Raw genomic sequence first — 25,787 nt, 5'->3', positions numbered from 1 at the left:
GCACAAAACAGAAGGAACTGGAAAGTTGCTGGAGAGGCCTTCATCCTGCAGTGGATTGAAAATGGCTGATGATGAATTACCTTTAAGGTCAATGCAAGGTGGTTCCCCAGATTTTGGACCAGTGTGTAGAAGCAATTCACTTCATCCTGCAGTGGATTGAAAATGGCTGATGATGATGAATTACCTTTAAGGTCAATGCAAGGTGGTTCCCCAGATTTTGGACCTGTGTGTAGAAGCAATTCAGAGTATGGTGTTGTGAAGAGAATTTAGAACTTTATGGAAGGGATCCCCAAACTTATCTCCAGAATTGTTATGGGTGATGAAACATGGGTTCATCACTGGGACCCAGAAACCAAGCAAGAATCAATGCAATGGAAGCACCAGGGTTCTCCCTTACCTACCAAAAAAATTTCGGACACACCTTCTGCTGGCACGGTTATAGCCACTATTTTTGGGATGCTGAGGGAATTTTGTACATTCACTACTTGGAACCCAAGCAGACAGTCACTGGGGAGTCATATGCATACCTACTGTACAATCTAAGGAATGTCAAAAGAAAAAAGCACAATGCACAAGTCACATGCTGTTGCTGCTGCTTTGAGAGACGGACTTTACAGAACTTATCCACCCACCTTACATGACGGATCTGGTCCCCAGTGACTATTTCCTGTTTCAACACCTCAAGAAAAAGATATTAGAATGTTGCTTTGATGATGATAATGAACAAGTCTGCATTCTTTGATGGACAAGGCAAAGAATTTTATTTGTCTAGTATTTTCTCATTGCCAACAAAAAGGAACAATTGTATTGAAGTTCAGAGAAGTTACATTGAAAAATAAGATTTTTACCTCTATCTCATTTCCTTCATAGGTAGGTAAATAATTTATTGAACGCCCCTCATACATTATACTCCACCTCAAAGCTGAGCACATGAAATGTAAACTCTATTGTAAATTATTTTTTTTTTTAAGGCCTACTGGAATACCTCTCATCATGCACTGGCAGTGGCACTACATATGACGAGCTATGTCACATTTATACTTGTGAAACAAAATGCTCATGAAACCAAAACTAGCTGTTAGTGAGAAAGTTTAAGGTCAACCATGTGCTTTAACTAACAATGTAATATTTTATTTACAGACTATTTTAACAAACTACAGCAATGAATTAATGGTATAATTCATTCAAAAAATTTATATCATGTTACAACTTTAGACTCATAACATAAGCATATACTTAATAGAATTACATCATATGCCTTGCCAAAGAATTCAAAATATTGAACTTTTCAAACTTTTATAAGTGACAAGAGTATACACAGCTGTAACTTCATCTTACCTGAGTGAATATAAGATAAGGAGTCTCTTCTTCTAGAAAAGAAGAACTGTATTTTATAAACTTTGGAGACAACCTTTTGCTTTTGTAACACTACAGAGGTTTCCGACAGTTTTTAAATTGTGCAAAGTGGAAAGAACTGAAAGAACCAGCAGAAAATTCTAAATGGGAAGTATTCAGGAAAGTAATCAAAGAAGCTACTAGGCTTTTCATACCAACAAAGAAATACTATTCAAGGCTTAGACCTAAATGGATGTCAGACGAACTATTGAGACACGTGGCAGAGAAGAAATGTGCATTGGATGGATATAAATTATCAAGTGATACAGAAGCCTACAGTAGATATATATTAGTCTGTAACCAAGTCACAAATGAGGTTAGGCAAGCTACAGCAGATTATGAGAAGTCTGGCAAAGAAAAACAGCAGAAACTTCTATGCTTATATTAACAGTAGAAGGAAGGGGTTGAATCACATTGGGCCACTTCACATCTATAGGTTAACTGTTGATGACCCTGCTCAGGTTTTGGACAAATTGAATAGGTATTTTGCATCTACATTCACACATGAGGAATTCTTTAGAGAAGGGGATGCCAGAAGTTTATCGCTAAAGAGGAGCTAAATGACTTTGTGATAACTCAAAGGAAAGTGGAAAAACTGTTGAGAATGTACATAAAAAAAAGGCACCAGCAGCAAAGGAGAAAGCAAACCCTTAGCACAATTATGAGAGCATCCTTGGATTCAGAGGAGGTCCCTATGGACTAGAGATGTGCAAATATATCCCCAATTCATAAAGGGGATCAAAAAGTGGTGAATAATTACAGATCTGTTAGTTTGACTTCTGTTAAGGGAACATAATGGAATCGCTGGTTAAAGTAGTAATGCAGAACCGTTTGCAGATATAATTTTGCTTGCAATTATACTGCAATCACAGCATGGATTTGTCAAGGAGCGGTCTTGTCTAACCAACCTGATAGGTTATTATGATGCAGTGACCAAGGAACTGGATGCAAAAAAGAATTTTGATACCATATACAGTGAAACCCTGTTTTACGATTGGTTTACTGTATTCCATTGTAAAGTGATCAAATCACTTTATAATGGACTCTCCATAATAACATACTGTTCACCATATGATATGTAGTAAGTGCAGGTTATTGTGATCACATTAGCAAACTGAATTTCAATTCTATTAAACAGTTATTCTAATAAGCAAAAATAGGAGGAATATTATCCACAGGCTATAATAGTAAAGATGGAAAGCACAAATTTACACTGTATTATCTTACTAATTAACAAAATTAAATGGTATGTGAAAATCAGAAAAACATTTTCCACAGGTTAACAAAATAAATAAATTTACACTTAAATACATACCTTAATTAATACTGTAATATATATGTGCAACAATATTAACCATTCTGTGCAACAACAACAACATTCTAACTAATTGATTTTTTTTTTTTTTTTTGGGTTGTAAAATATAAAACAGATAAGCAATCAATAACAAAGAACATGGCAAGCACAAATTGCAACTAATACGATATGCACAAGTGAGATACACAGTAATTCACTTTACGCTTTAGGCGCCTCCGTAGCCAGGTGGGAAGGAGCAGCAGTGCGTAGCACACGCTTCTTGATTAAACCGGGGTTCGAGCCCGTCACCACCAAATACGTTGGATGCGGAAAGGTCAGGGAATGACTACCGCATATCCCCGGAGCAATATGGCCTTAGTTGTTAATGCTCCTAAAAACCAAATAACAAACAAACAAACTTTACGCTTAAGTTTACGAAGTTTCAAAAATAGGAATGCAGAGAAGGTTCTGAAAATTTGTTTTTTATATGATTGAAGATTTCATGGAAGTGGAAAACACATTTCACCATAATAACATAAAACCCACACAATTCCAGATATCAGTATTATCACAAATGCAATAAGACCAAGTTTACTAATCATTTATTATAGACTGCACTAACAGAAAAGCCCAATGTACTGGAAACTGCAAAATGTTATTATTGTTTTATCATAGTGACCTCCAGAAATGTGCTTTAGAAAAATATCACAAAGGCATTCAAAACTGATTCCTATAACTGAACATAAAACAATGAAAGTGTAGTGCATTTCAATGATTTGAACTGGTTTTTTGAAATGTGATTCTATAAAGTGGCTGATTCTACTAACTAGTGATCGTGTTAATCAATGCCAATTTATTCAACCAGACCAGGTGGTCCTTCCTCTCAGCCAACAGCAGAATTTGTAAACATGTTGGCCGTCTTTGCATCCTTTCAGTTGAAGTGATTTTTTTTTTTTTTTCCCCTTGTGCTTATTTGACAAATTTACTGTACTGAATTCGTATACACACAATATTGTGTAAACTGATAATATGGTCCCTAAAGAGCACAGTAAGAAGAAAATTTCAACTTCTGAGGTCCTGGAAGCTGAAACGAATTACCAAAAAACTGTGTTATTGGGTTTACAATACGATATATTCATAATATGATGGTATCTCTGGAACAGATTAATATCGTAAAGAAGGATCCATTGTACTTGGATTTCAGGAAAGTTTTTGATACTGTTGCACATAAAACATTGCTATACAAAATGGGGCAATGTAGCATTAAGGGCAAGTTACTGCTATGGATAAAGGGATGGTTAAGTGTTTACATAAGTAAAGAAATAAGTGTTTACATAATTAAAGAAATCAAGACTTCTTTACTTAGGTAAAGAATTTCCTCTTTGCATCCTTTGCCAAAGATTTCTCTTCAGCCTTTGCTTGCCTGACCGCCTTTGTGACTTGATTACAGACTAGCTTACATCTACCATAGGCTTCTGTGTCTCCTGATAATTTATATGCATCCCATGCATCTAAAGGAATTTTGCTAGCAAGGATAAGGAGGTGATTATCCCCTTGCATAAGAAAATGGTCAGGCTACACTTTGAGTACTGCATACAGGTCTGGAGGACTCAGTTTAGGAAGGATGTAGAGCTGCTGGAAAGAGTAGAGGAGGACGAGATTGGTGAGTGGGTCAAAGAGTTCTCTACCAAGAAAGGCTTAAGTTCTGCAAATTGCAGTGTCTGGAGACTAGGCACCTAAAAGGTGATCTGATCGAGGTGTATAAAGCCTTGAACAGTTTGAGGAAGCTCAATGCTTATGGGATTCTCCATATTGCTCAGATTACAATTGAATTCTATTAAACATTGAATTCTATTAAACAATTGAATTCTATTAAACATTCTATTGCCTTTCCTCAATTTGAATTTATGCCCCCAAGGGGGGCATAAATTCAAATTGAGGAAAGGCAATTGTAGAATAGATGTGCAGAAATTTGCTTTTAGCCAGCAGATGGTTGATTGCTGGAACAGACTTCCATCTGTTGTTTTTGAAATGCAGAGATACAAGCCAACAATTATTGTGATATAGTTAAGGAGAAGTTTTGTCAGGAATCTCTGATACATGTACATTTTTTAATGGATGTGTGCTACCTAAAAATTGCTACAGACCAAGTATGCCTGTTAATACTTGTTTCATGACAATGGTGCTTTTTAACATGCCAATATGGCCATGCCACTAGCCAGGAATGTGGATTAGCAATATTCACAGCACTTTATCTCCCTTCCTTCCTGAGCCAGCCAAATTCTAATGTCAAAATAGATGCTTGGAATGTGGACCTCAGATTAGTTGGTTGGTTGGTTGGGTTTTAATGGTGCATCAGCAACTAGGGCTATAATGCACCCCCCAGATTAATAATTTTCTTGCGGAGTCCATGACCAGTAGGTCAGCACTAAATTAGTTGGGTCCATGAAAGACCAACCATGATGTGTCATTGTTGTTGTTATTTGGTTTTTAGGAGCATCAGCATAAGGCCATATTGCTCCGGGGATATGCAGTGGTCATTTCCTGACCTTTCCGCATCCACCTCTGGTGGATCATGGGCTCGAACCCAGTCTAATCAAGAAGCGTGTACTACGCACTGCTGCTCCTGCCCACCTGGCTATGGAGGTACCCATGATGTCTCCTGGTTAAATAAAGAGTGTGGGCTTTCTGTTGCAAGGGTCTTTTTTTTTAACATAGCTTCACTCTGTTATAAAACAGAAGTCAATAAATAAAAATTATAGACAACTGTTTTATCTTGAATTAAGTTACCAGAAATAATTAGGCTACTATGTAAAAGTCAAGTTATTGTTGTAGGGTTTTAAGAGTATCAGCAACTAAGGCCATATTGCTCACTGTATACAGTCTGTAAATTGAGTGCTCTGTGGCCAATTTTCTGCTTGCTAGAAGAAAAACCAGAGTTTCTGGGGAAGAAAAAAAAAAAAAAAAAAAACCATGCTACCCTCGCCTGAGATCAACTAACTCAGCTACATTGTGAAAAAGGCCTATAAAACTTCCTCACATCACAACGGGACCCGAACTTAAGTCTTTTCCAACCAGTGTGGGGAGGATACCGATTCTACCAGAAGGGAAAATGTACCTGATATTCTGAACACAAGGGTTAGTAGCAAGTATGCTTGAAGCAGGCTAGAAAAGAAATCTTATATTTATATTAGAAATAATCAATCCCCAACACCTTGCATCACATTACAAATAAATCATATTCTCAGCATTAATGATGCACACTGCTTAAGAAATCATCCAACATGAAAATGAGAAGAGGAAACTGTATGATGATAATACTGATATCTACTAATAACAGGGTGCACATCACTTGGAAACCTTGTTATATACTATTAATTTACATTTAGTAAATTCACTTTTTTACAAATTAATCAATTTGAAACATCTTTAATACAGTGAATGACAGTTCCAGCACAAATAAAAGACTGTTCTAAGAAACACTACCATACAATTCATCTATATGCATGCATATACTCATGCACAGCCTAATAACAAACCTGGCCAAGCCCTTGTGCTGTGAGTGCAGGGTTAGTTCTGCTGCCAGCAACACCAACACCACCAGGCCCAGCAACCCAAGAACTGGGAAGCTGGTTCCACTCCTGCCCCGTGTTTGATGTCCCAACAGTAAGAAAAGGGTTAGTAGCAGGTATGCTTGAAGCAGGCTAGAAAAGAAATTTGGCATAATTCAAATTACAAAACAATTTAGACTCAGCATTCACAGATATGTACAGAATATCTGAAATAATAAACTGTGCACTTTGTATCATCTTCAGTGGTTCAAGGAAGATAAATAACTAATAATGAACAAGCATGGACCTTGAATATGAACACTAGTAGTTGCAAAATGTGATTCTGATTCCTGGTTTGGGGGGGGGGGGACCTATGGAAACCATTCCTGATTTACACAAATTTACAATTAAGAACACTTCGTTATAAATAAAATTTAATTATTGTACTACTTTTCATTCTAATAACATTCACTCATTTCTGAGCTGCTTTATTTCTTTTCTAGGTAGGTTTAAGGCAGCAGGGAAGAAGCATGTTACACAAAGCATTAATCAGTTAAACAACTGATTTAGAATATTTCATATTACAAAATGCAATTTATATATTTTCACTTCATTAATAATTTAAACACACTTTCATTTTGATCAAATAAGACAAAAATGGACATTAATGTTGGAAATATTAACAAGTGAAGGAAGCAAACATGTTTATTAATGTATGAAGCAAAACTACAAAGGACCATATACAAGCATCTGTGATATTTAACTTCTCCAGTGTATACAACATTTCCATAACCAACAAAAACAAGTTAATGATGACAATGAATAAATTATGTTACAATCACAGGATAGATACAGTTATAAAAAAAAAAAAAACTGTAAACATTGAAAATAACAGTGATTGTAATTTCTCATAATAATAAATTTGATTCCAGTAACAAAGAAAGAAAATGATTATAAGAACATACAAAAGAATTGGGCACTTTAAAAAATTTATTATGAGTAAATTAAATGAAATACATAAAAAAAAAAAAACCAGTTACATTTCTTGAAGGAGCAACTGCAAAAGTTTTTCCCAATTCTATAAGAGTTAAATGCAGGCTACTGAGGTAACTCGAGCCACACAGAAACAGTATGTGAACTCATCCTATATTCTGTGTAAGGTTTCTGTATCAATGGATGGATTTTGCAGGCTCGAAGAATGCTTGCCAGTTCCTGCAGCAAGGGAGAAATGTAAATTTGACCACTAAGATCAGCTCAGAGATCAGATCAGTCAACCTAGAAGACCAAGCCTTTGGAACTTCACAACGATCCATTGTCTGGGCATTTTCTCATTCTTGAATCCTGTTAATGCATTCTACCAATAGAGCAACACCCCATTATAAGAATGCAGAATTCTCTGCGTACTCGTTCAATTCATCTGCAACATCAGCTGGATTGTCTAAGATTTCTCCCCCCCAGTGCACAAGGGTCCAATCTGATTTGTTTTTGTTTTCTTCCTTGTATTCACACACATGAAAAATTCCTTGTCCCAATTCTTTGGTTGGCGCCTCCGTAGCCAGGTGGGCAGGAGCACCAGTGCATAGCACACACACTTCTTAATTAGACCGGGGTTCGCGCCTGTGACCACCAAATACGGAGGATACGGAAAGGTCAGGGAATGACCACCGCATATCCTCAGAGCAATATGGCCTTAGCTGCTAATAGTCCTAAAATCCAAAAAATAACAATAACATTCTTTGCTCTGTTAGCCAGTGTTTTCTCATAAGCAGCCTTGGCCTCACTGACCCTATTTGTGGCACTATTACACATACCCGTTGTTGTACCCATTGTTGGCTTCAGTACTTTTCATTTCTTTGTCTCATGCTAATGTTTTCTGCCCTATTTGACCAACCAGCTCTGCAATCATCCATTTTGGCATCCTCCTCCTCCTGCAATGTGTTCTTAAAGGTATGTATGCGTTCATGGCTTCTCCGATTTTTGCTTTAAAAGTATTCCAAAATTCAAATATATTCACTGTCACTCAGAAATCTGCCCAGTTCACAGAGATCACATAATGCCTTAAACTGTCAAGGTCCCATCTTCTGAAGTTAAAACCCATGCCTTTACCTTTAACGACCGCAACACCTTCCTTCATCTTCCAGTTGACGATTGCATGACCACTTACTGACAATGGTTCCAGTACTTTAAGCCTTGTGATGTCATTTAATTCATTAGTAATGACGACATTAAGAATATTTCATCCCCAGTACTTTCTCTAATGTGCTGGTGCAAAATAATAATCATCTAGTTTATTTAAAAGTTTTTCCCCATTGCGAGCTTCCCTCTCACTTATTCCAATCAGTATAAGGCAGATTAAAGTCACCTATAATAAGACATTCACGGCCTCCATAGCCGAGTGGGCAGGAGCGCAGTAGCACACGCTCTTTGAGTAGACCGGGGTTCAAGCCCCTGACTGCTGAATACGGTCGATCTGCCAACCTGCACTGGACCAGCGTGGCAGATTATGGTCCATTTCCCTCAGCATGAATTGTTGAGGAGGCTTCCATCCTGCAGTGGGTTGATAATGGCTGCACTTTACTTTTTTTAATAAGACATTCACATGCATGCTTGCTTGCCCATTCCATCTCCATGTAAAGACTCAATTCATATTCTTCACAATGTTCTAGTCTGTAGATTACTCCCACATTCATTGCTTCTGACTAACTCACACTACACAGATTCTAGGCTGGCAGATATAAATTCAGATTCAGCAAAAGCTCTTTTTGCTGAATCTGAATTTGTATCTGCCAGGGAAGATAGAAGGGGTGGAGCACAACTGCTACACCCCTTCTATCTTCCCTGGCTTTCCCAAATACATTATACATACCATAGTGGAACTCGTCATCACAAATTTCCAGATGGCACCAAGTTTCTGTTAAGGAACTTACAGCCCTATTATATCAGCATTAGTTGGCCTAACCAGGAGTTCAAATTCAGCCATTTTATTGACAATACACCCAACATTACTGTAGACACAACTGAGACTAAGTAATCTTCTATAATTTACTACCCTGACACATTCCTTGAAGTTATTTAGGCTTGTATTCCAAGCTATATAATCTTCTCTCTCGTTTGAAACATTGCTACCATCAAGATCATCTTATCAACATTGGCTGTTGTGGCAACAAACAAGAATTGAAGATGTGACTGCAAGCATCAACTTAGACCAACATCATCAGATAACCACGATCTACATTACCCTTCTCTCCCCCTAACTAGCAGTTTCCTTAAACCCTTAGGTTATCCTCAATGACAATGGCAAAAATCCTTGCACCACCTTTGCTAAAATGAATACCATCTGTACAAAATAGATTCCTACTACTTACAAATGCAGGCCACACTGATAATTTTTCCTCTAAAATCTTGCAGATGCCCTCAAGTTTTGAGGGAATCCATAAGGCTTTCACAGCATATAGGCCCTCCTGTCACGTCTGGCAGAATTGCATACAAATACACATTCTGAACTAACGCGCAGCATTTTTTCAGCATACTCCTATATTTCTCCAACAGATAGTCTGGTTATGTTGTTGTTTTTAGTTTTTAGGAGCATTAGCAACTAAGGCCATATTGCTCCGGGCATATGCGGTGGTCATTCTCTGACCTTTCCGCATCCTCCGTATTTGGTGGTCACTGGCTCGAACCCCGGCCTAATCAAGAAGCATGTGCTACGCACTGCTGCTCCTGCCCACCTGGCTACGGAGACACCCTCTGGTTATGTATGTTTAATATCATTAGTCCCACATATGAATAATAATTCTCTCATTACCTACGTTAAAATCTGATAATCTGTTGTATACATCATCAATTATTGCACCTGGCAAATGCATTCTGGTTCTAGACCACCTATCTTTATTACAAAAATGTTACCCATTTCCCTGACAATAGAGTCACCCAATAAAACTAGATCACCTTCGGCCAGAGCAGCCTGCGCTTCACTATTCTTTTCTGGGTCCTGAATCCGGGGGGGGGGGTGCATCACTTGGCAGGTCAGGAGATTTCAGTCCCTGACGAGCTCCCAGTTACATTTGTTTCTAGGGCAAGCACTTTCCTTTAGTGACTCAAATTCTTCTCATAATGCACCAAGTTGCAATTTGAGATTGGTACACTCCTTACCTTAAAGAATAGTAAGTTTAGTTAGGTCTAATGAAGTAGATCTAATCAGCTATAATGAAGTAGGTCTAATCTACCAGACCAGCGTCAGAATACATGCCACGGGCTATAGAAATGAAGTCAATTCACAATGGAAATGCCAGCAGGCATTTCCATTTGAGTGCCGATGTCCCTGGCCTTTGTATTGTAAGTGGATCTTGTAGGAAGAAAAATTTAAGCAAAATTTGAACTTTACAAAGATTACAAAATTTTAATTTACAATATATTACAGAATTTATGTTAACAAAATATCACAGAAATTAAACTGTTGACAAAACTAAAATCATTAAAGAAGTTAAATTTAATCTACCGAACAAAAGTTATGAAATTCCTGTCAAAATATCAATAGCTGTAGCTTTCCAAATACAAAAATAAACTAATCAATATGACTATAGGAAGTATATATATAGGTAGTATATAAAAAACAAAAAAACCTCAATTATTTCAAACACTAACCAGCAATTAAGAGTGTCGGAAACACGCAGTCACGTGCTGTAGCCTTGATCCTAGACCCTCAATGGGTAGTGGAGAATGAGAAAGACCTGGGGGATAATTGTGCAGTCAGACATTGAATTCTCTGAGTAGTGCAGACAAGCTGTCAGGACAGATCATGGTGCTTTGTCAATGATATAGAGAAACTGATAGCATGGATAAGGAGGTGATTATCCCTTTTGTAAAAGGCCACATCTTGAATACTGTATACAGGTCTGGAAGCCTCTCATTATGAATAATGCAGATCTGCTGGAATGGGTGAAGAGAAGAGCAACCAGATTGGTGAAGGGAACAAAAGAGTGTCTTACCTAGAAAGGCTTCAGTTCTGCAAATTACAGCTTCTGAAGATTAGACACCTGTAGGGTGATCTGATTGAGGTGTTTAAAGCCTTGAATGGATTGAGTAAGCTAAACATTAATAGTATTCTTCTACTTGCTACGACTACACACGAGGAGGCATAAATTCAAGTCAAGGAAGGGTTGCAGGATAGATGTGCGGAAGCTTGCCTTCAGCCAGCGAGTGGTTGATTGTTGGTACAGGGTTCCATCTGTTGTAGTTGTGGAAGTGGGTTGCTTACTTTCTTGTATCATTGCCAATGCTAATACTAAACTGTTTAGTATTAGTATTTAGTAGTTGTGGAAGTGAATGGATTGAATAAATTCAAGGGGGAAACTGGAAAAATTCTTCGAGGGTACAGTTGAGTGAACTATTCATTTTTTTTTTTTTTTTGGCTGATGCTCCATAAGGCTGAATACCTCCAGTTCTCTCTAAAATTTAATCTTATACAAAAGAGAGCAGACAATTAGTGGCCTAAATCAGATTACAGAAACTCATGTTAATTCATCATGCATACATTCTAAATTTTCTTATTTACCACCTAAATGGTATGTTAATTTTGGCAGCAGTAACTCCAGAATAGCATAAAACTTAGGTGGTAACACACTCAACGTTGCAGATAAAGAAACCTAAGCATAACTGTACAGTGAAACATGAAGTTCTGTGAGCAGTGCAGACAGTACTAGAATGGCTCATGGGGTTCTGTCAATGATTTTTATGTCTGGAAGCCTCATTTTAAGAAATGATGCGGTTCTCTTGGAAAGGGTGCAGAGAGGACAAACCAGATTAGTCAAGAACACAAAGAAGTACTCTCACAAAAAGACTACAGTTCTGCAAGTTGCAGCACTTGAAAATGAATAACTTGTGAATAGACCTGATTCAATCAGGTCTATTCACAAGTTAATTCTTTCTCATCCAAAACGCAATAGGAAATAAAACTGAAAGAGGATGGCTGCAAGACAGATGTGTAAGAATTTGCTTTCAAGTGAGAGGTCATCGCAACAAACTTCTATCTGGCATTGTGAAAGTGGGCATTTGCATAAATTTAAGGAAGAAGTAGACACATAAGACAGGATAGATGCAGTGGGTAGTGTTTTTTTTTTTTTTTTTTTTTTTATGCTGCATAAGCTTGCTTTCTTGCATCATTGGACAGTACTAAGAAATAATAATTTCATCTTTTGCTATTAACTTTGGCTTGAGAATGGAACCTGAAGCAGACATCGATAATGTTTGATTTAGTTCACTGGACATGGCTTTCATTTACTTAATTGAAAGTGTGGGAAGCTTCTTTTTTTATCCTGGTTAATCAATTAATACTGCCTTTCAGAGAACATATTAATATTTTTCAAATGTGCCAAGTAAATAACTAAATTCCCTATACTCAATTAAATGTGGAATAAGATCAGAATATCCATCTCACTCACCATAATATGCATGATCTCTCTCTCTCTCTCTCTCTCTCTCTCTCTCTCTCTCTCTCTCTCTCTCTCTCTCTCTCTCTCTCTCTCTCTCTCTCTCTCTCTCTCTGTGTGTGTGTGTGTGTGTGTGTGTGCGCGCGCGCCAACAAAAGCAATTTCTTGAAAGTGTGCTGCTGCAAGGTAAATGAGTAAAGTAAATCTGATTTGAAAGGTATACAAATTTACTCTTTTTTTTTTTTTTTTTTTATTACTCTGGGAACTTTCTAAATGCGCATATATTTTATTCATACACAGTATTAAAATTTAAACCAAGTTGAACATAGCAAAATATTTAAAAATATATATTATGCAGTTAATGAATTAAAAAATTTAATATTGTACAAAATTTGGAAGAGCACAAAGAGCTACATAGGTATGATTTATTTCCCTAAATGGTGAATCTGTACTTTTATACCAAAACTAGACAAATGAAATGCAACATGAATGGTGTTACATCAGTACTGATCCCTTCAGATGGAGGGATCAGTACACATTACAACATTGATGGATCTATGTTGTAATGTGCATAAGGCTGTTAATATTTTGGCAATTATATTATATTTCTCAAAAAAACAAAAAAAATAATAAAAATTTGTCAATTTGCAAATTCATGTTTGAGGAAATATTACAGCAAATGATATGATTAAAAATACCTGAATATTTATTCCTTGAGGAACTGTTCCTGAAACACCATTCAAAATTGGTGTTATTGGAACACCTGGCATTCCAGGAAGGCAGTTAGCAGTCTGAGTGTAAACTGGTAATTGCTGGGCTATATACACTCCACCTACAAAATAATTTTATTATCACTATTTGATAAAACAAAGCATAACTAATTATGTACTGGAACTAAAGTATAAATTGCTATTCAGTGTCTTAATTGAGCTGGATTACATGTCTACTGGAGTAATTCCGAGTAATGTCTACTGGAGACACAAAAGGTCCTCTTTTTCTTTTTTTCATTTTTACCCCCCATATATATATATATATATATATATATATATATATATATAAAAAAGAATTTGTAGTTTACACCATATAGGTAATCACAAAATATTAGTGTATTGTGCATATCTTCATCAGATAGAAAATGTATGTTGATAATGTATATGAATTTTGGTATATGCAATTTTCAATAAATACATAAGGTTATTCCAAAGAACAGAAACAGAAGGGATAAATGAACTAAAAAAAAAAAAAAGTTAATTTGTTAATTATATGAATGGATGTCAATTAGCTAATTCATGGATTTCAACTGTTCCAGAAAAAAAGGAAAAATTATGAGGTCTGATCAGAACATTACAAGACCATTTTTCTAAAACAATAAAAATTAGGGTGCACACTTTTTTTTTATATGGCAATATGCTTTTAAGCAGCAATTCTGGTTAGACAGTCTCAGCCCTTCAATTGTTTCAGTTACCCCATTCCTAAGATTCAGACTGCTGAATCCTAGGAATGAGGCTAATTGTGTGGCTGCACATTTTGGAACTCAACTCATTACTGGTTAGTTTTTGAAATAATTTATTTTTTTTATTTTATTTAATTACTGAAATGTAGTAAATAGATGGTTTGAATTGACACGGTTACGTTTTTTTTTTTTTTTTTTTTTGTTTTGTTAATTGTTGGCGCATCGGATTCTGTGGCCATAATCCAGGCTCAAGGTGGGATTCGAATCCGCAAACTTTGGGTTGCCAGGCAGGCACTTTTCCCACCCAGCTAGCTCAGTCGGCACAAGGTTATGTAGGACAGCTTATTTACTACAATAGTTAATTGCGTCTGAAGAATTGCGTCGGAATGTAAAGAGCCAAAGAATTAATCCAGCATACGTTCAGGAACTGCTGAAGAAGTGAGTTGATGCCCTAGAGCAAATTCAGTCTGGAGGCACCCCGGAGACTCCAGTGGATGATACTATGGCAGTTGACATGCTCCAGTGTCCAGCCCTAGAAATGGATTAACAGTGCAGAATGCATTGGTTCCACAGGAGATAGTTTTAACCGGGAACTCGATTGTTAGGAAGACCACATTTGGAATACTGTGTTCAGATATGGAGCCCTCATCTGAAAAAAGACACTGGGATTCTTTAAAGGGTCCACAGATGGGCAACTCGAATGGTGAGAATGGCAGAAGGCCTGTATGGGGAAAGACTGATCATGTGGGCTACAGAGCTTGGCAACCAGGCACCGCAGAGGTGACCTGATTAAGAATTACATGGCTCTGAGAGGGATTAGTAAAATGAATGAAGGTGAAATTTCCTCTGTTATAAAGAATTCCAGAACCATGAGCCATAAATTCAAATTACATGGGTTGAGGTAGGAAATTTTCTTTTAGCCAGCAAATTGTTGATGCTGGAATAAACTGCCCTTGCAGATATAGTTGAGGATAATAGTTTCAATAAATTCAAAGGTCAACTGGATAGTTATGTGTGAGGAGGAAAGTATATAATTTGTATTTTCTTATCTATTTAGGGGTTTTTTTTTTTTTTTGCCCATGCAGCAAAAGCCTATGGCTTCTTTGCAGTATATGTATGTTGAAAAACACATTATTTGCAGTACAAGGTATGTTGAAAAAGTGTCATGAGATATGACAAAATATTCTTGTGTCTGCAATTCTGCCCAAACAGAACAGGATGGATTTTATGATTAATGCCTTACGGATTACCTCTAGCTTTGAGAGATTCTGCAAGGCTTATGGGGGTGGAAATTTTTCCTCCGCGTAACCAGCCTTATTTGGTTTTTTTTTTTTTTTAGGAGCATTAGCAACTATGGCCATATTGCTCCGGGATATGCGGTGGTCATTCCCTGACCTTTCCGCATCCTCCATATTTGATGGTGACAGGCTTGATACAAATAATACAAATCCTCATTTGTATTAGCAAAGGTTTTTTGCTAATACAAATGAGGATTCATTAAAGTCTCAGGGAAATTGCTAGTTTGAAGAATTTGGGAAGTCAGCACAAGACTGGCTCAGGCCAGAGGATTGGGACAAAATTAAATTCAGTCTTTGGTTTGTGCCCTCTCTGAGAGCACTTGTGTGCACCTATTAATAACCTTAAACACCAAAAGGAAAAGTTTAACAAAACAAAAATCCTTCAGCAATCTAAGACCACATGGAAAAACACTTTTAAGTAACAATAAGGGTGGTATCAGGGTTAAGTGATATAATTATCTCAGACAAGTGCTTGTTAGAAAAGCTACTGAGATTAAAGGATAGCAAGCTTTGGGGATAGATGGTATATCAAAAGCAAAAAACTTAATTTGTCTATACATTAATACCAGGAGTATTTGTAAACAAATTAAATGAATTTCAGCTTTTGATCAAGCCAAGTAATGCTGATGTGGAAGATATGAGATGAATTTCATTTCAGTGATGGACTGAGTGATGCTTCTGATCGAAAACTCAGATCAAGGTAATGATGATTGAAGTCATGTGGTGTGTGATGGGAAGATGTTAGTAGAGGTATGTTATAGGCCAAACGATCCTGATAATTATGACAAATCTCTTTAAGCAATTCCATGAATGTAAGATGCCAGAAGGAATGACTGAGGTTGAAAGGTTGAGCAAAAAAACAAGCACTAGCAAAGAGAGTTAAGAATGGGGATAAGGGGTTCTAATAAGTGAATATAAGAAAGAAGAGATTAATCCAACATGGCCCTTAATTGGTTTACAGTGGAAAGTCCATACAATGCTTGTGAGAAATGGGTTGAAAGGACGTGAATAGATATTTCTCAATAATATTGACAGTCGAAAACTCAAAGCTCTGGGGAATATTAGGGCATCACACTATTGTAAAATAAGTGATATAATTATCTCAGACAAGTGCTTGTTAGAAAAGCTACTGAGATTAAAGGATAGCAAGATTTGGGGATAGATGGTATATCACCAGCCATTGTCAAACCACTGCAAGATCAAGGCCTCCTTAACACGTTTCTGGAAACTGTGGTCTTTTGCTTTTTATTGCTATTGTACACCAGCAAATTTCATAATTTCAGAAACCTGCCTTGTCTTTGGTCTTTTTTTTTTTTTTTTTTTTTGAGTGTTTGAGTCAACAGGTACCCATTCCAAAATTCATTTGGTTCATCTATTGTAGTTCTTGATATGTGACCTGCCCATTTCCATTTTAAGCACTCTGTTCTTACAATGATGTCACAGACCTGGGTTTGTTGGCAAATCCATGCACGTTTTTCTGCCTCCTTTGGTTATGTTCAAAATTCAGCACTCCATACGTCTGTACGTGACCCTTGGTCTTTGTTGTTGTTGGTGGTATAGAACTTAACGATACTACTGAGGCCAAATTGTGTCTGTCATTGTTTATTTACAGGCAACATTCCTTGGTCTTTGTAAAGCTTTGGCATATATTTAAATGATATATATTTAGCTGTAATTAAAAAGGTTGCACACGATGTATCAAACCATTGGAAATGTTCATGAGAGAGAGTCATTGAAGACCAGGAAAATTCTGTTTGACTGGAGAAGTCTTAATTTCTCTCCAAACCATAAAAGTGGTGCCAAAGAACAGGTACGTAACTACAGAATTTGACTTCTGTGATAGAGAAGATCATGAACGCTATGGTTAAGGATGCCATTCAAGACCATCTTCACAAGAATGGTATCTTGAATAGATCCCAGCATGATTCATTCATTAAAGGGAGGTCATGCCTAACCAATCTGGTATATTACCATGATGTAGTCAATAAATAATTGGATGCGAGTAACAATTGACACTGTCAAGTTGATACTGTCTCTCAGGGAAGGCTGCAATATAAACTGGAAGAAGCCGGAGTTACTGATAAGATTCTGTGCTGGATTGCAGGCTGGCTGAAAGGGTCAGTTTTGAAGGTGGATCAGTGTAACAAATGCAGTTCTTCAAGGATAACTTCTAGGTCATCTCCTATTTCTAATTTTCATAATAATATTCAGAAGTGTATCCAAGGTAAGCTGTCACAATTTTCTAATGATTTGAAGGTGGTAAGAGTGGTTAACACACCAAGCAAAGGACACTTTGCTTCAAAAATAACTTGTGTTATAATTCAATCTGACATGAAATTTTCTGTGCAATGTAAATAGGATGGGAAAGCACATGGTGTCCTATTTGTGATCTATAGGGTCTTTGCTGGTTGGGAGAAGGATATCATTGTCCCTGTGTACAATATGATAGTTAGACTGTATTTGGAATAATTTTTTATTTAGGTCTGGAGACTGCAACTAAAAAAAACTTTTTGGGAGGGTTCAGAGAATGCCAACCAGATTAGTAAAGGGGGCCAAAAGATGCACAAATTAAGAACAGCTTATAAGGTATGAACTGCAAAGTTTTACTACAATGCCAGGCATCTAAGAGGAGACCAAACTGAGGTATATAAGGACTGAAGTGATTGAATAAAATAAATAAGGAAAGTTTCTTCTCTCTTGTGGGAAGTGACACAAATCAGGAGAGAAAATCTCATGTGATAACAGAAGACCAGATCTCATGAAGTTTACCTATGGGTAGCAGGTTCCAACGTACCCGATAATAAGGGATGTAAGCAGTAGAGATAAACTCACTATCGTGGGAAGGATTTGATCAAGTGACAAAATCACAAGCTTGCAACTCACACCTATCCAGAACACCAGGGGGATAACCGTAAGTAGAAAACTCTATTCTTACTTTAGAAATCTCCAATTTCCTATATTAATGGAATTGGAATGCGTCCGTGCACAAGTAAATAAGCTACGTAGATGTCCAGTAGCATGTGCAGACCCATAATTAGTAAATTGGCCTGCACACACAGATTTGCTGAAGATGGGGGTTGTAAAGTCTTAGTCCAACCTACATGTTGGACTAAGACATCTAAGAAAGGAATATCCAGGTAGGTCGGAATGTCTTGCTAGAATTTTACACTCTTACTGTATACGGTCTGCGCAATTCCCTGATAGGAAATTACATTCCATTATCTCCAGAGTGAAAACACATTCCTCCTCTTTTACGGAGCGGTTCCATTTACCGTATTATGTGTCCAGATTACAGGATGTGTTATGTTGGTGAGTCTGCCAGGAGGTTAAAAGATCATGTTTCAGAGCATGAGGTGGTTCTCTGCACCACTAACTTTAAACACTCTGCTGTTGCTGAACATTATTGAACAGCATAAACTTGATCCCCCAACACGACATTGAAACCATTGACTATTCATGCGATTACCGCCGGCACTCATGGCACTCCACATAGTCAGCTGTAATAGTACTATGAATCGTAATAGGGGAGTGTATATTCACCCTATTATGGAGTCTGCCATATTACAGTGCAATGAGTGCTGGCATTTCTTATGCATGAATAATACTGTTACCAGCAGAGTAGTGATTTGCAATCATGCCCAGTCGTCTTCTGTTGTTTAACCCTACGCATCTATATACTCAGTGCATTGTACACCGAGCAGCTGACAAAGGGACACGGCTGCTCTGAAAGTTTCTATTTTATTGCTTTTTATTTACATATTTAACGCTTGTATTTTAACACTTTTATTTACAGCCACTCCCCAATTAACATAAGGGTTGCGTAAGTCGGAATTTCCCCCATGCTCGTGCAGCACTCCCAAATGTGCTTGCTGAATTGATTTAATCAAAAAAGAAATGTTTGATGAACATGTGAATAGAATTATTTATTGTATTTATTAAATTTTTTATCTCATGGGCAGGAAAAATTACAAAAGCATGCAATTTAAAAAATTTCAAAATTATAAATTTACAAAAATAAGAGAGGAGACAGGCCTAACGTCAGTAAGTTTTACCTCTCGAGCATTGTTGCCAGAATTGATGTCTTCGGCTGATAAGTACGCTGCTGCAGAGGTTGAGGGGTGTCGAGATTTAAAAAGGGGTCAGCTGCTCAACTTTACTAAAGAACATATTAATGGATGACTGGACAGTGGTTTTTTTTCTTTTCATTTGGAGCAATCAAGCATATCATTCACCCCCCCCCCCCCCCCTGTTAACTTTTAAGAATCGTTCACTGTCAGGATCCATCTTCTCAAATCTTGCCATTGCCAATGCAATTTCACAAAATGTCATTGGCATCTCTCTCTCTCTAGTGATGAAACGTCTCAGCTCCTCATTTGGTTCTTCTTAAGCTTCGTCAACATTTTCTTCTTTCACTATCGCTGCCTGCAAGTCAATAAGTTCATCGTTAGATAATTCCTTCTCTTCTTCCTCTATTAACTCCTCCACGTCTTTGGCATCAACCTCCAACTGAAGTAGCTCTGCAACCTTTACAATCTTATCTGTAACCTCTTCATATGATTAGTCTTTTTCAAATACTTCGAAGCCTTTTACATGCCATGGGCATATTTTCTTCCATGCACCATTTAAACAATTTTTAGTAATTTCCGCCCAGGCCTTATTAAAGTTTAAGATGGCGTGGTAGACACTAAGATTTCCAAAAAAAAAAAATAAAAATAATAAAAAATTTCTCACCATCTACTGCAGACAATGCCTGAGCAAATGTGTGTAAATAGTATTCATTTAAATTTGAAATAACACCCTGATCCTTTTCCTCTTTGGCAATGTTCGATCCAGCATTTTTTCCCAATACAGAGCAGTCTCATCAACATTAAAAATTTGCTGTGTTGAATAACTGCCTTCATCAATAATTTTTTCCAACACAACAGAATTTCTCTGCAGCTGCAGAATCGGCACTGGGGACTTCACCACATATTTTAATGTTTTGGAAACCAGTGTGATACTTGAACCTATTAAACCACCAGTTGCTTGCCACGAACTAGGTTTGGAGTTTGCGTACTTATCTTTAATATCTTCATAAATACTTCCTGCTTTTGCTTGAATGGCCATTGGACTTAGGGGCACTTGCTTCTGAATCTGATTTTCCATCCATATTAATAGCTTTTCCAACTTCGATATAGCACCTGAACGTTGTTTTGTGATCAGTGTTCACCTTGAATGCATTGATCCTTTAAAATGTTCTTTTATACACGCACTGTCCTTTAAAATAGTATTCACTGTTGAATCAATGAGACCTAATTCCCTTGCAATAGATGACAAACTTTGTCCTGCTTTGTACTACTTAATCATTTTCATTTCTAAATCAATTTTGTTTCGTTTCCTGGCACTACCACCACTTCCACTTTCTGTTGGTTCTTTTCCAATACAGAGCAGTCTCGTTTTGAAACACCCTGTAATACTGTAATACGTAAATAGGAATGAAGAGAAGTTTCTGAAAATTTGTTTTTTATATGATTGAAGATTTCAGTGAAGGGGAACACATTTCACCATAATACCATAATATAAAAACTCAACGAATTCCAGTTATCGGGATTACTGCAAATGCAATAAGATTAAGTTTACTACCCATTTATAATAGATTGCACTAACAGAAAAGCCGAATAAACCAGAAAGTGCAAATTGTTTTTATTGTTTTTTGGTCGTGACCTCCAGAAACATTGTTGAGAAAAATAATACAAAGGCATTCAAAATCGAGTCTTATAATGAGAACATAAACGATGAAAGGGTAGTGCAATTTCCATTATAAATATGACCTTTTAGAGAGATAAATAGCTTAATAATATAGCAACATTTTCAACTTACAAGGACTTGGAACAAATTACAAAAAAAAAAAAAAAAACACACATACAATATATTACTGGATTCACATTAAGATATTTTCACGATACCTCCATTTATCCCTACAGATGCAAAATACATTTCCATATTTTTTTTCAGTTTGCACTGGCCGGAAAAAACTTACATAAAGTCGAATTGGCGTTAAGTTGGGGAGTTCCTTATATCTATTTTAGTATTTTATTTATATATACAGGGTGTTTCAAAAATGGTCAATAATTTAAAAGTGAAAAGTGCAAACTAAAATAAGCAAAAAGTCACAGTGAACATTGGGCCGCAAATGAACCGTTTGAGATGATGCACATTTTTTGTTAAGATCCGCCACTGACTATGGGAGCACTTTTATTAAACATAAGAAAATACATTTTTAATTTTTGGTTTCAACACCACAGGATTTTACAGATATTACACATTACAGGATGTTATTTCTAACACCCTTTCCTCAACATCAGGTGTTATGCTTCTGGGACTACCTGCTCGTAACTCCATGTGCGAATCGCCCATATTCTCTAAGGCATTGATGTACCTTAATGAATGTTAGCCTGTTGGGTGCCTTTGGCAGGGAAATGATTCCTGGTACAAATGTGCAGTCTCGGGTGCACTGAGGTTGGCTTTACCATACATGTCTGCATACTCTTTGTTGCTGCAACTTCTTTCCATGTTGACTAACCTTTGGCAAGTAGTAGTAGTATGCCTGCTACATTTCAGAGCACTGACAAAGGGGAAACGAAGACAATAAGCATAACCTAACCTAAACAAAGTCAGCGGTGGATCCCAACTAGAAATGTGCAATAACTCAAACAATTCACTTAAGGATCCATGTTTACTAGGCCTTTTTTGCATATTGTAGTTTGTACAGTTCACCTTTAAATTATTGACCATCACTTTTGAAACACCCTGTATATCAATTTATTTATTAATTTTACTAAAGTTTAACTCAAACCAGTTTGTCGGTCGTTACTAGAAATTATATAGTAGGTCATAAGGTATATGGACGGCTAATTGGTATAGGCTTGTTTCTAGCAGTGTGTCTGAGGAAGGGGAAGAAGAATCTGGATTTCTTTCCTCATCATACTGCAGTTGTGTTGATGTAACGTTGCTACCATCTTTAGAAGATTAATTAATGGATTGGGTATTCTATTATAAATAGTTGAACTGTTGGTAGTTGAGCTATTTATGGAGTTCCAAAAGGTGGCCTAAAGAATATTGTTAAGTAACGTTATCCCATTTGAGGGAGGGTTGACAACTGTTTCTGTTTACTTGTAAGAGGTGTTTTGTTTGTGAAATGATTTAACAAAATCTTTACTTTTATGTTGATGAACAGCATTATTTCTGGATTAGCCAAGTTGAAACTGTGGTCCTCTGTGATGTCACTCCAATAGAGTCTCCATCCTATTATATCTCCACTGATTGCATCTGAGAGCCTGCCTTATTGATGGGCATGGGCAAATTATTAGCATTAAGAATTGTGTGCTTAAAAGTATTTAAGAAATGGTTTTTTGTTCTTCTAGGATTTGTTGGGAAGTATCACTAGTGAGCTGATCTGTAAATTATGGTTGTGTTTTCTCTTAATATTCAACACCTCTGCAACAGCACATATAAGGCCACTGCCACTTTGCACCATTCATTCCTTTATTAGCAATGAAAAATGACCAAGTTATAGAATTTAAGTGCTAATAGTGTGAGTATTATCGGAGTAATACACGTGAAAAACAAATTTCATGGGAAAAAAAAAAGTGCAATTCTGACGGTTGACTCTCAATAACAATAGCAGGGTTGTGCAATATATTTTATTTTGATTTGGATATTTTTGTATAATTAATTTTTTTTAATTACAAGTAATTTCTTTCATTTCTTTACTCTTCCTGCTCTACTCTTTTCTATATTTCTTTGCTCTATTTCTGCCTTTACTCTTTTCATTCTTTACTCTCTTTAATATAAACATATATTCACTTATATTCATTATGGTTGTTGGGTACTTTTTGTCTGTCAGTGGCCCTTGTTCATAAATAGCTTTTCTCTTTTCCTTTTATTCATTTCCACTTTCTTCTAATTTAATTAATATTTTTATATATATATATATATATATATATATATATATATATATAATACTTTTATAATACCACTCTTGATATTAACCAACCAAGGATTTATACAATTTAGTTAGCAATATGTAATGTTAACTATTGCAAATAGGCAATACCTGCACATGTAATACACTATAATTCAGATTTATATAAACTTCAGATATCTGCTAAATTTGGTTTGAGATCAAATGAACTGCACAGTTGCATTCTAAGCTAGTTATGATGCAAGAGCTATTAGGTCCATTAGTAGCTATTTATGCCTAACAGCCCTAACCAATAATGATGTAAGAGCTCATTAGTAGCTATATATGAGCTAATGGCCCTTACATCATTAGTTAGCTAGAACAAACTAAAATAAACTTGCTTGGAATGCAAGTGCACAGTTCATTTGATCTTATACCAAATTAAGCAGATATCCCACATCCCCACGTTCCTTTAAATCATTGTAAATGCAACAAGCTAACTCTTGTATTTGCGCTAGGCTAATGCTAACATGTTTTTTTTTTTTTTTTTTAAATTATTTATTATTTTTTTATTTTGGTCACACATCCATGTAGCAAGCATTTTTTACATGTGTTCCATCAAACAATCTTACAACAACTTTTGTGCAGTTAAGGGCACATCACTCTTAACACTAATTTTATTGGCACTATCGTGTAATACATAATGTACTCTCACCAGACATAGCATGTTTAATGCATTCTGTGCTCACTTTGTTTGTAGCAATTAAGCACTTCCAGTTTCATTTCAAACAATCAATATCGATTTTCTTGACCACTTACCATCACTTCCACTAGAATTAGGATGCTTACTAGCCATAAGAGTAATAATAAAAACAAAATAAGCAAAAAAGAAAAAATCATGCACTTCGAACAGACAACCAATTGACAATCTTCAGCTAAACAAAATGAGAAAATGGCGGGCTATCGTGCTGCTCGTTGCACTTTACGCAAATGTAGTTCCTACACATTATTTTAAATTTGTTTAATTTAAACACACATAAATTAAGAAGTCACTGTATAGCTTAAAATATTTTAGGGAATATTCAATGCAAATATCAGGAAGAACAAGGAAAGGAAAGGAAAGCAAAAATTCATACATACCAGGAACTCCAAATATGGACTGTTGCTGTGGCTGTGGCTGTGGTTGTTGGGTCTGGGAGGTCCCTGCACCATAAAGTGACAAAATTGATTCTTTTGTCAACACAGGTTTTTTTGGAGTGTCAGTTGATTCTGACTGACTGAAAAAATTAGTTTCACTACTGGACTGGATGTTTGATTGAAAAGTGATACACGAATTTGCACTTTCATTTGCATTTGAAAGAGTTTCAGATGATATAGGGACTGCACTTAGGAAAGCATCAAATGGATCATCAACTAACTGAGTGGCTGACGGGACATCTATAAATAAGCATCAATTTTACTCACTAAAATTTAAGTTATTCTTTACAATTATCATCCAGTTGATTAAAATTCAATAAAATAAATAATGTGAAAAGCACTGTGGGACTTAACTAAATTTCACTAATAAAAACTTAACTCCACATTTTCAAGGGGGGGGGGGATGTATTTTCTAGTAAACTACAAAAGGAATTTTCAATTAAAATAAAAGACAATCTTGAAAAAAAAAAAAAAAAAATAAAAAGACAAAAGAAACTACAATCTATACATTCAAAATAATCAATACTTCACAATTATTACTTTCTTAATGGACACATCTACACATAAGCAGTCTCCGTAGCCGGGTGGGAGTGCAATAGCACATGCTCTTTGAGTAGACTGGGGTTCAAGCCTCTGACTGCTAAATATGATCAACCTCCCAACCCATACTGAATCAGCATGCCAGATTATGGTCCATTTCCCTCAACGTGAATAATTGAGGAGGCTTCCATCCCGCAGTGAATTGATAATGGCTGCAGTTTACCTTTTTTTTGTTTGAGCTTACACTGAACTTATTAGGTTCCAAATTCAATTGCACTTCAGAAAGCTAATTAGTAAATATACTGGCATTGTTTTCAACTACACTCATTGACAACCTCACTCATTTTTAATCACAATGTCTTGAACCCAAAACTGAGATTTGCCCTTAAAATGAATTTACTTAATATGCAATTTTAAATACCAATAATATTATACACAAGTAAGTGTATAATGTTATTAGTATTTAAATATAATAGTATTTTTGCTTATGTTATAAGCAAAATATTACAGCTTTAATATAATATACACATAAAGCATTACCATTAGTTGAGGCATATGTTGCGAGACAGCAAGCTTATAGAGCAAAAAAAAAAAAAAAAAACCCTTCCCATTTCACACATCCAGTAACTCCAAATGTTTGTCTAGTGCAGCCTTAAATTTATTTAAGCAATCCACAACAACAGATGGAA

At 36.3% G+C, this 25,787-nt stretch overlaps 1 protein-coding gene across 1 annotated transcript in view; it reads right to left on the bottom strand.

The window, feature by feature from the left end:
• The window catches only part of LOC150087427 (stromal membrane-associated protein 1-like), a 141,259-nt gene that overhangs the window by 13,792 nt on the left and 101,680 nt on the right, over positions 1-25,787 (bottom strand). Inside the window, exons 7-9 of the mRNA XM_090372482.1 lie at positions 24,502-24,798; positions 13,367-13,500; positions 6,229-6,393 (exon numbers count right to left, since the gene is read on the bottom strand). Coding sequence (XP_090228608.1) covers positions 6,229-6,393; positions 13,367-13,500; positions 24,502-24,798 — 596 coding nt within the window. The remainder of the gene's footprint in view (positions 1-6,228; positions 6,394-13,366; positions 13,501-24,501; positions 24,799-25,787) is intronic.

The sequence above is a fragment of the Mastigoproctus giganteus genome, chromosome 4 (genome assembly GCF_048544385.1).
Source record: "Mastigoproctus giganteus isolate SK-2022 chromosome 4, ASM4854438v1, whole genome shotgun sequence".
Lineage (NCBI taxonomy): Eukaryota > Metazoa > Arthropoda > Arachnida > Uropygi > Thelyphonidae > Mastigoproctus > Mastigoproctus giganteus.
This window is presented reverse-complemented; position numbering and strand designations above follow the sequence as displayed.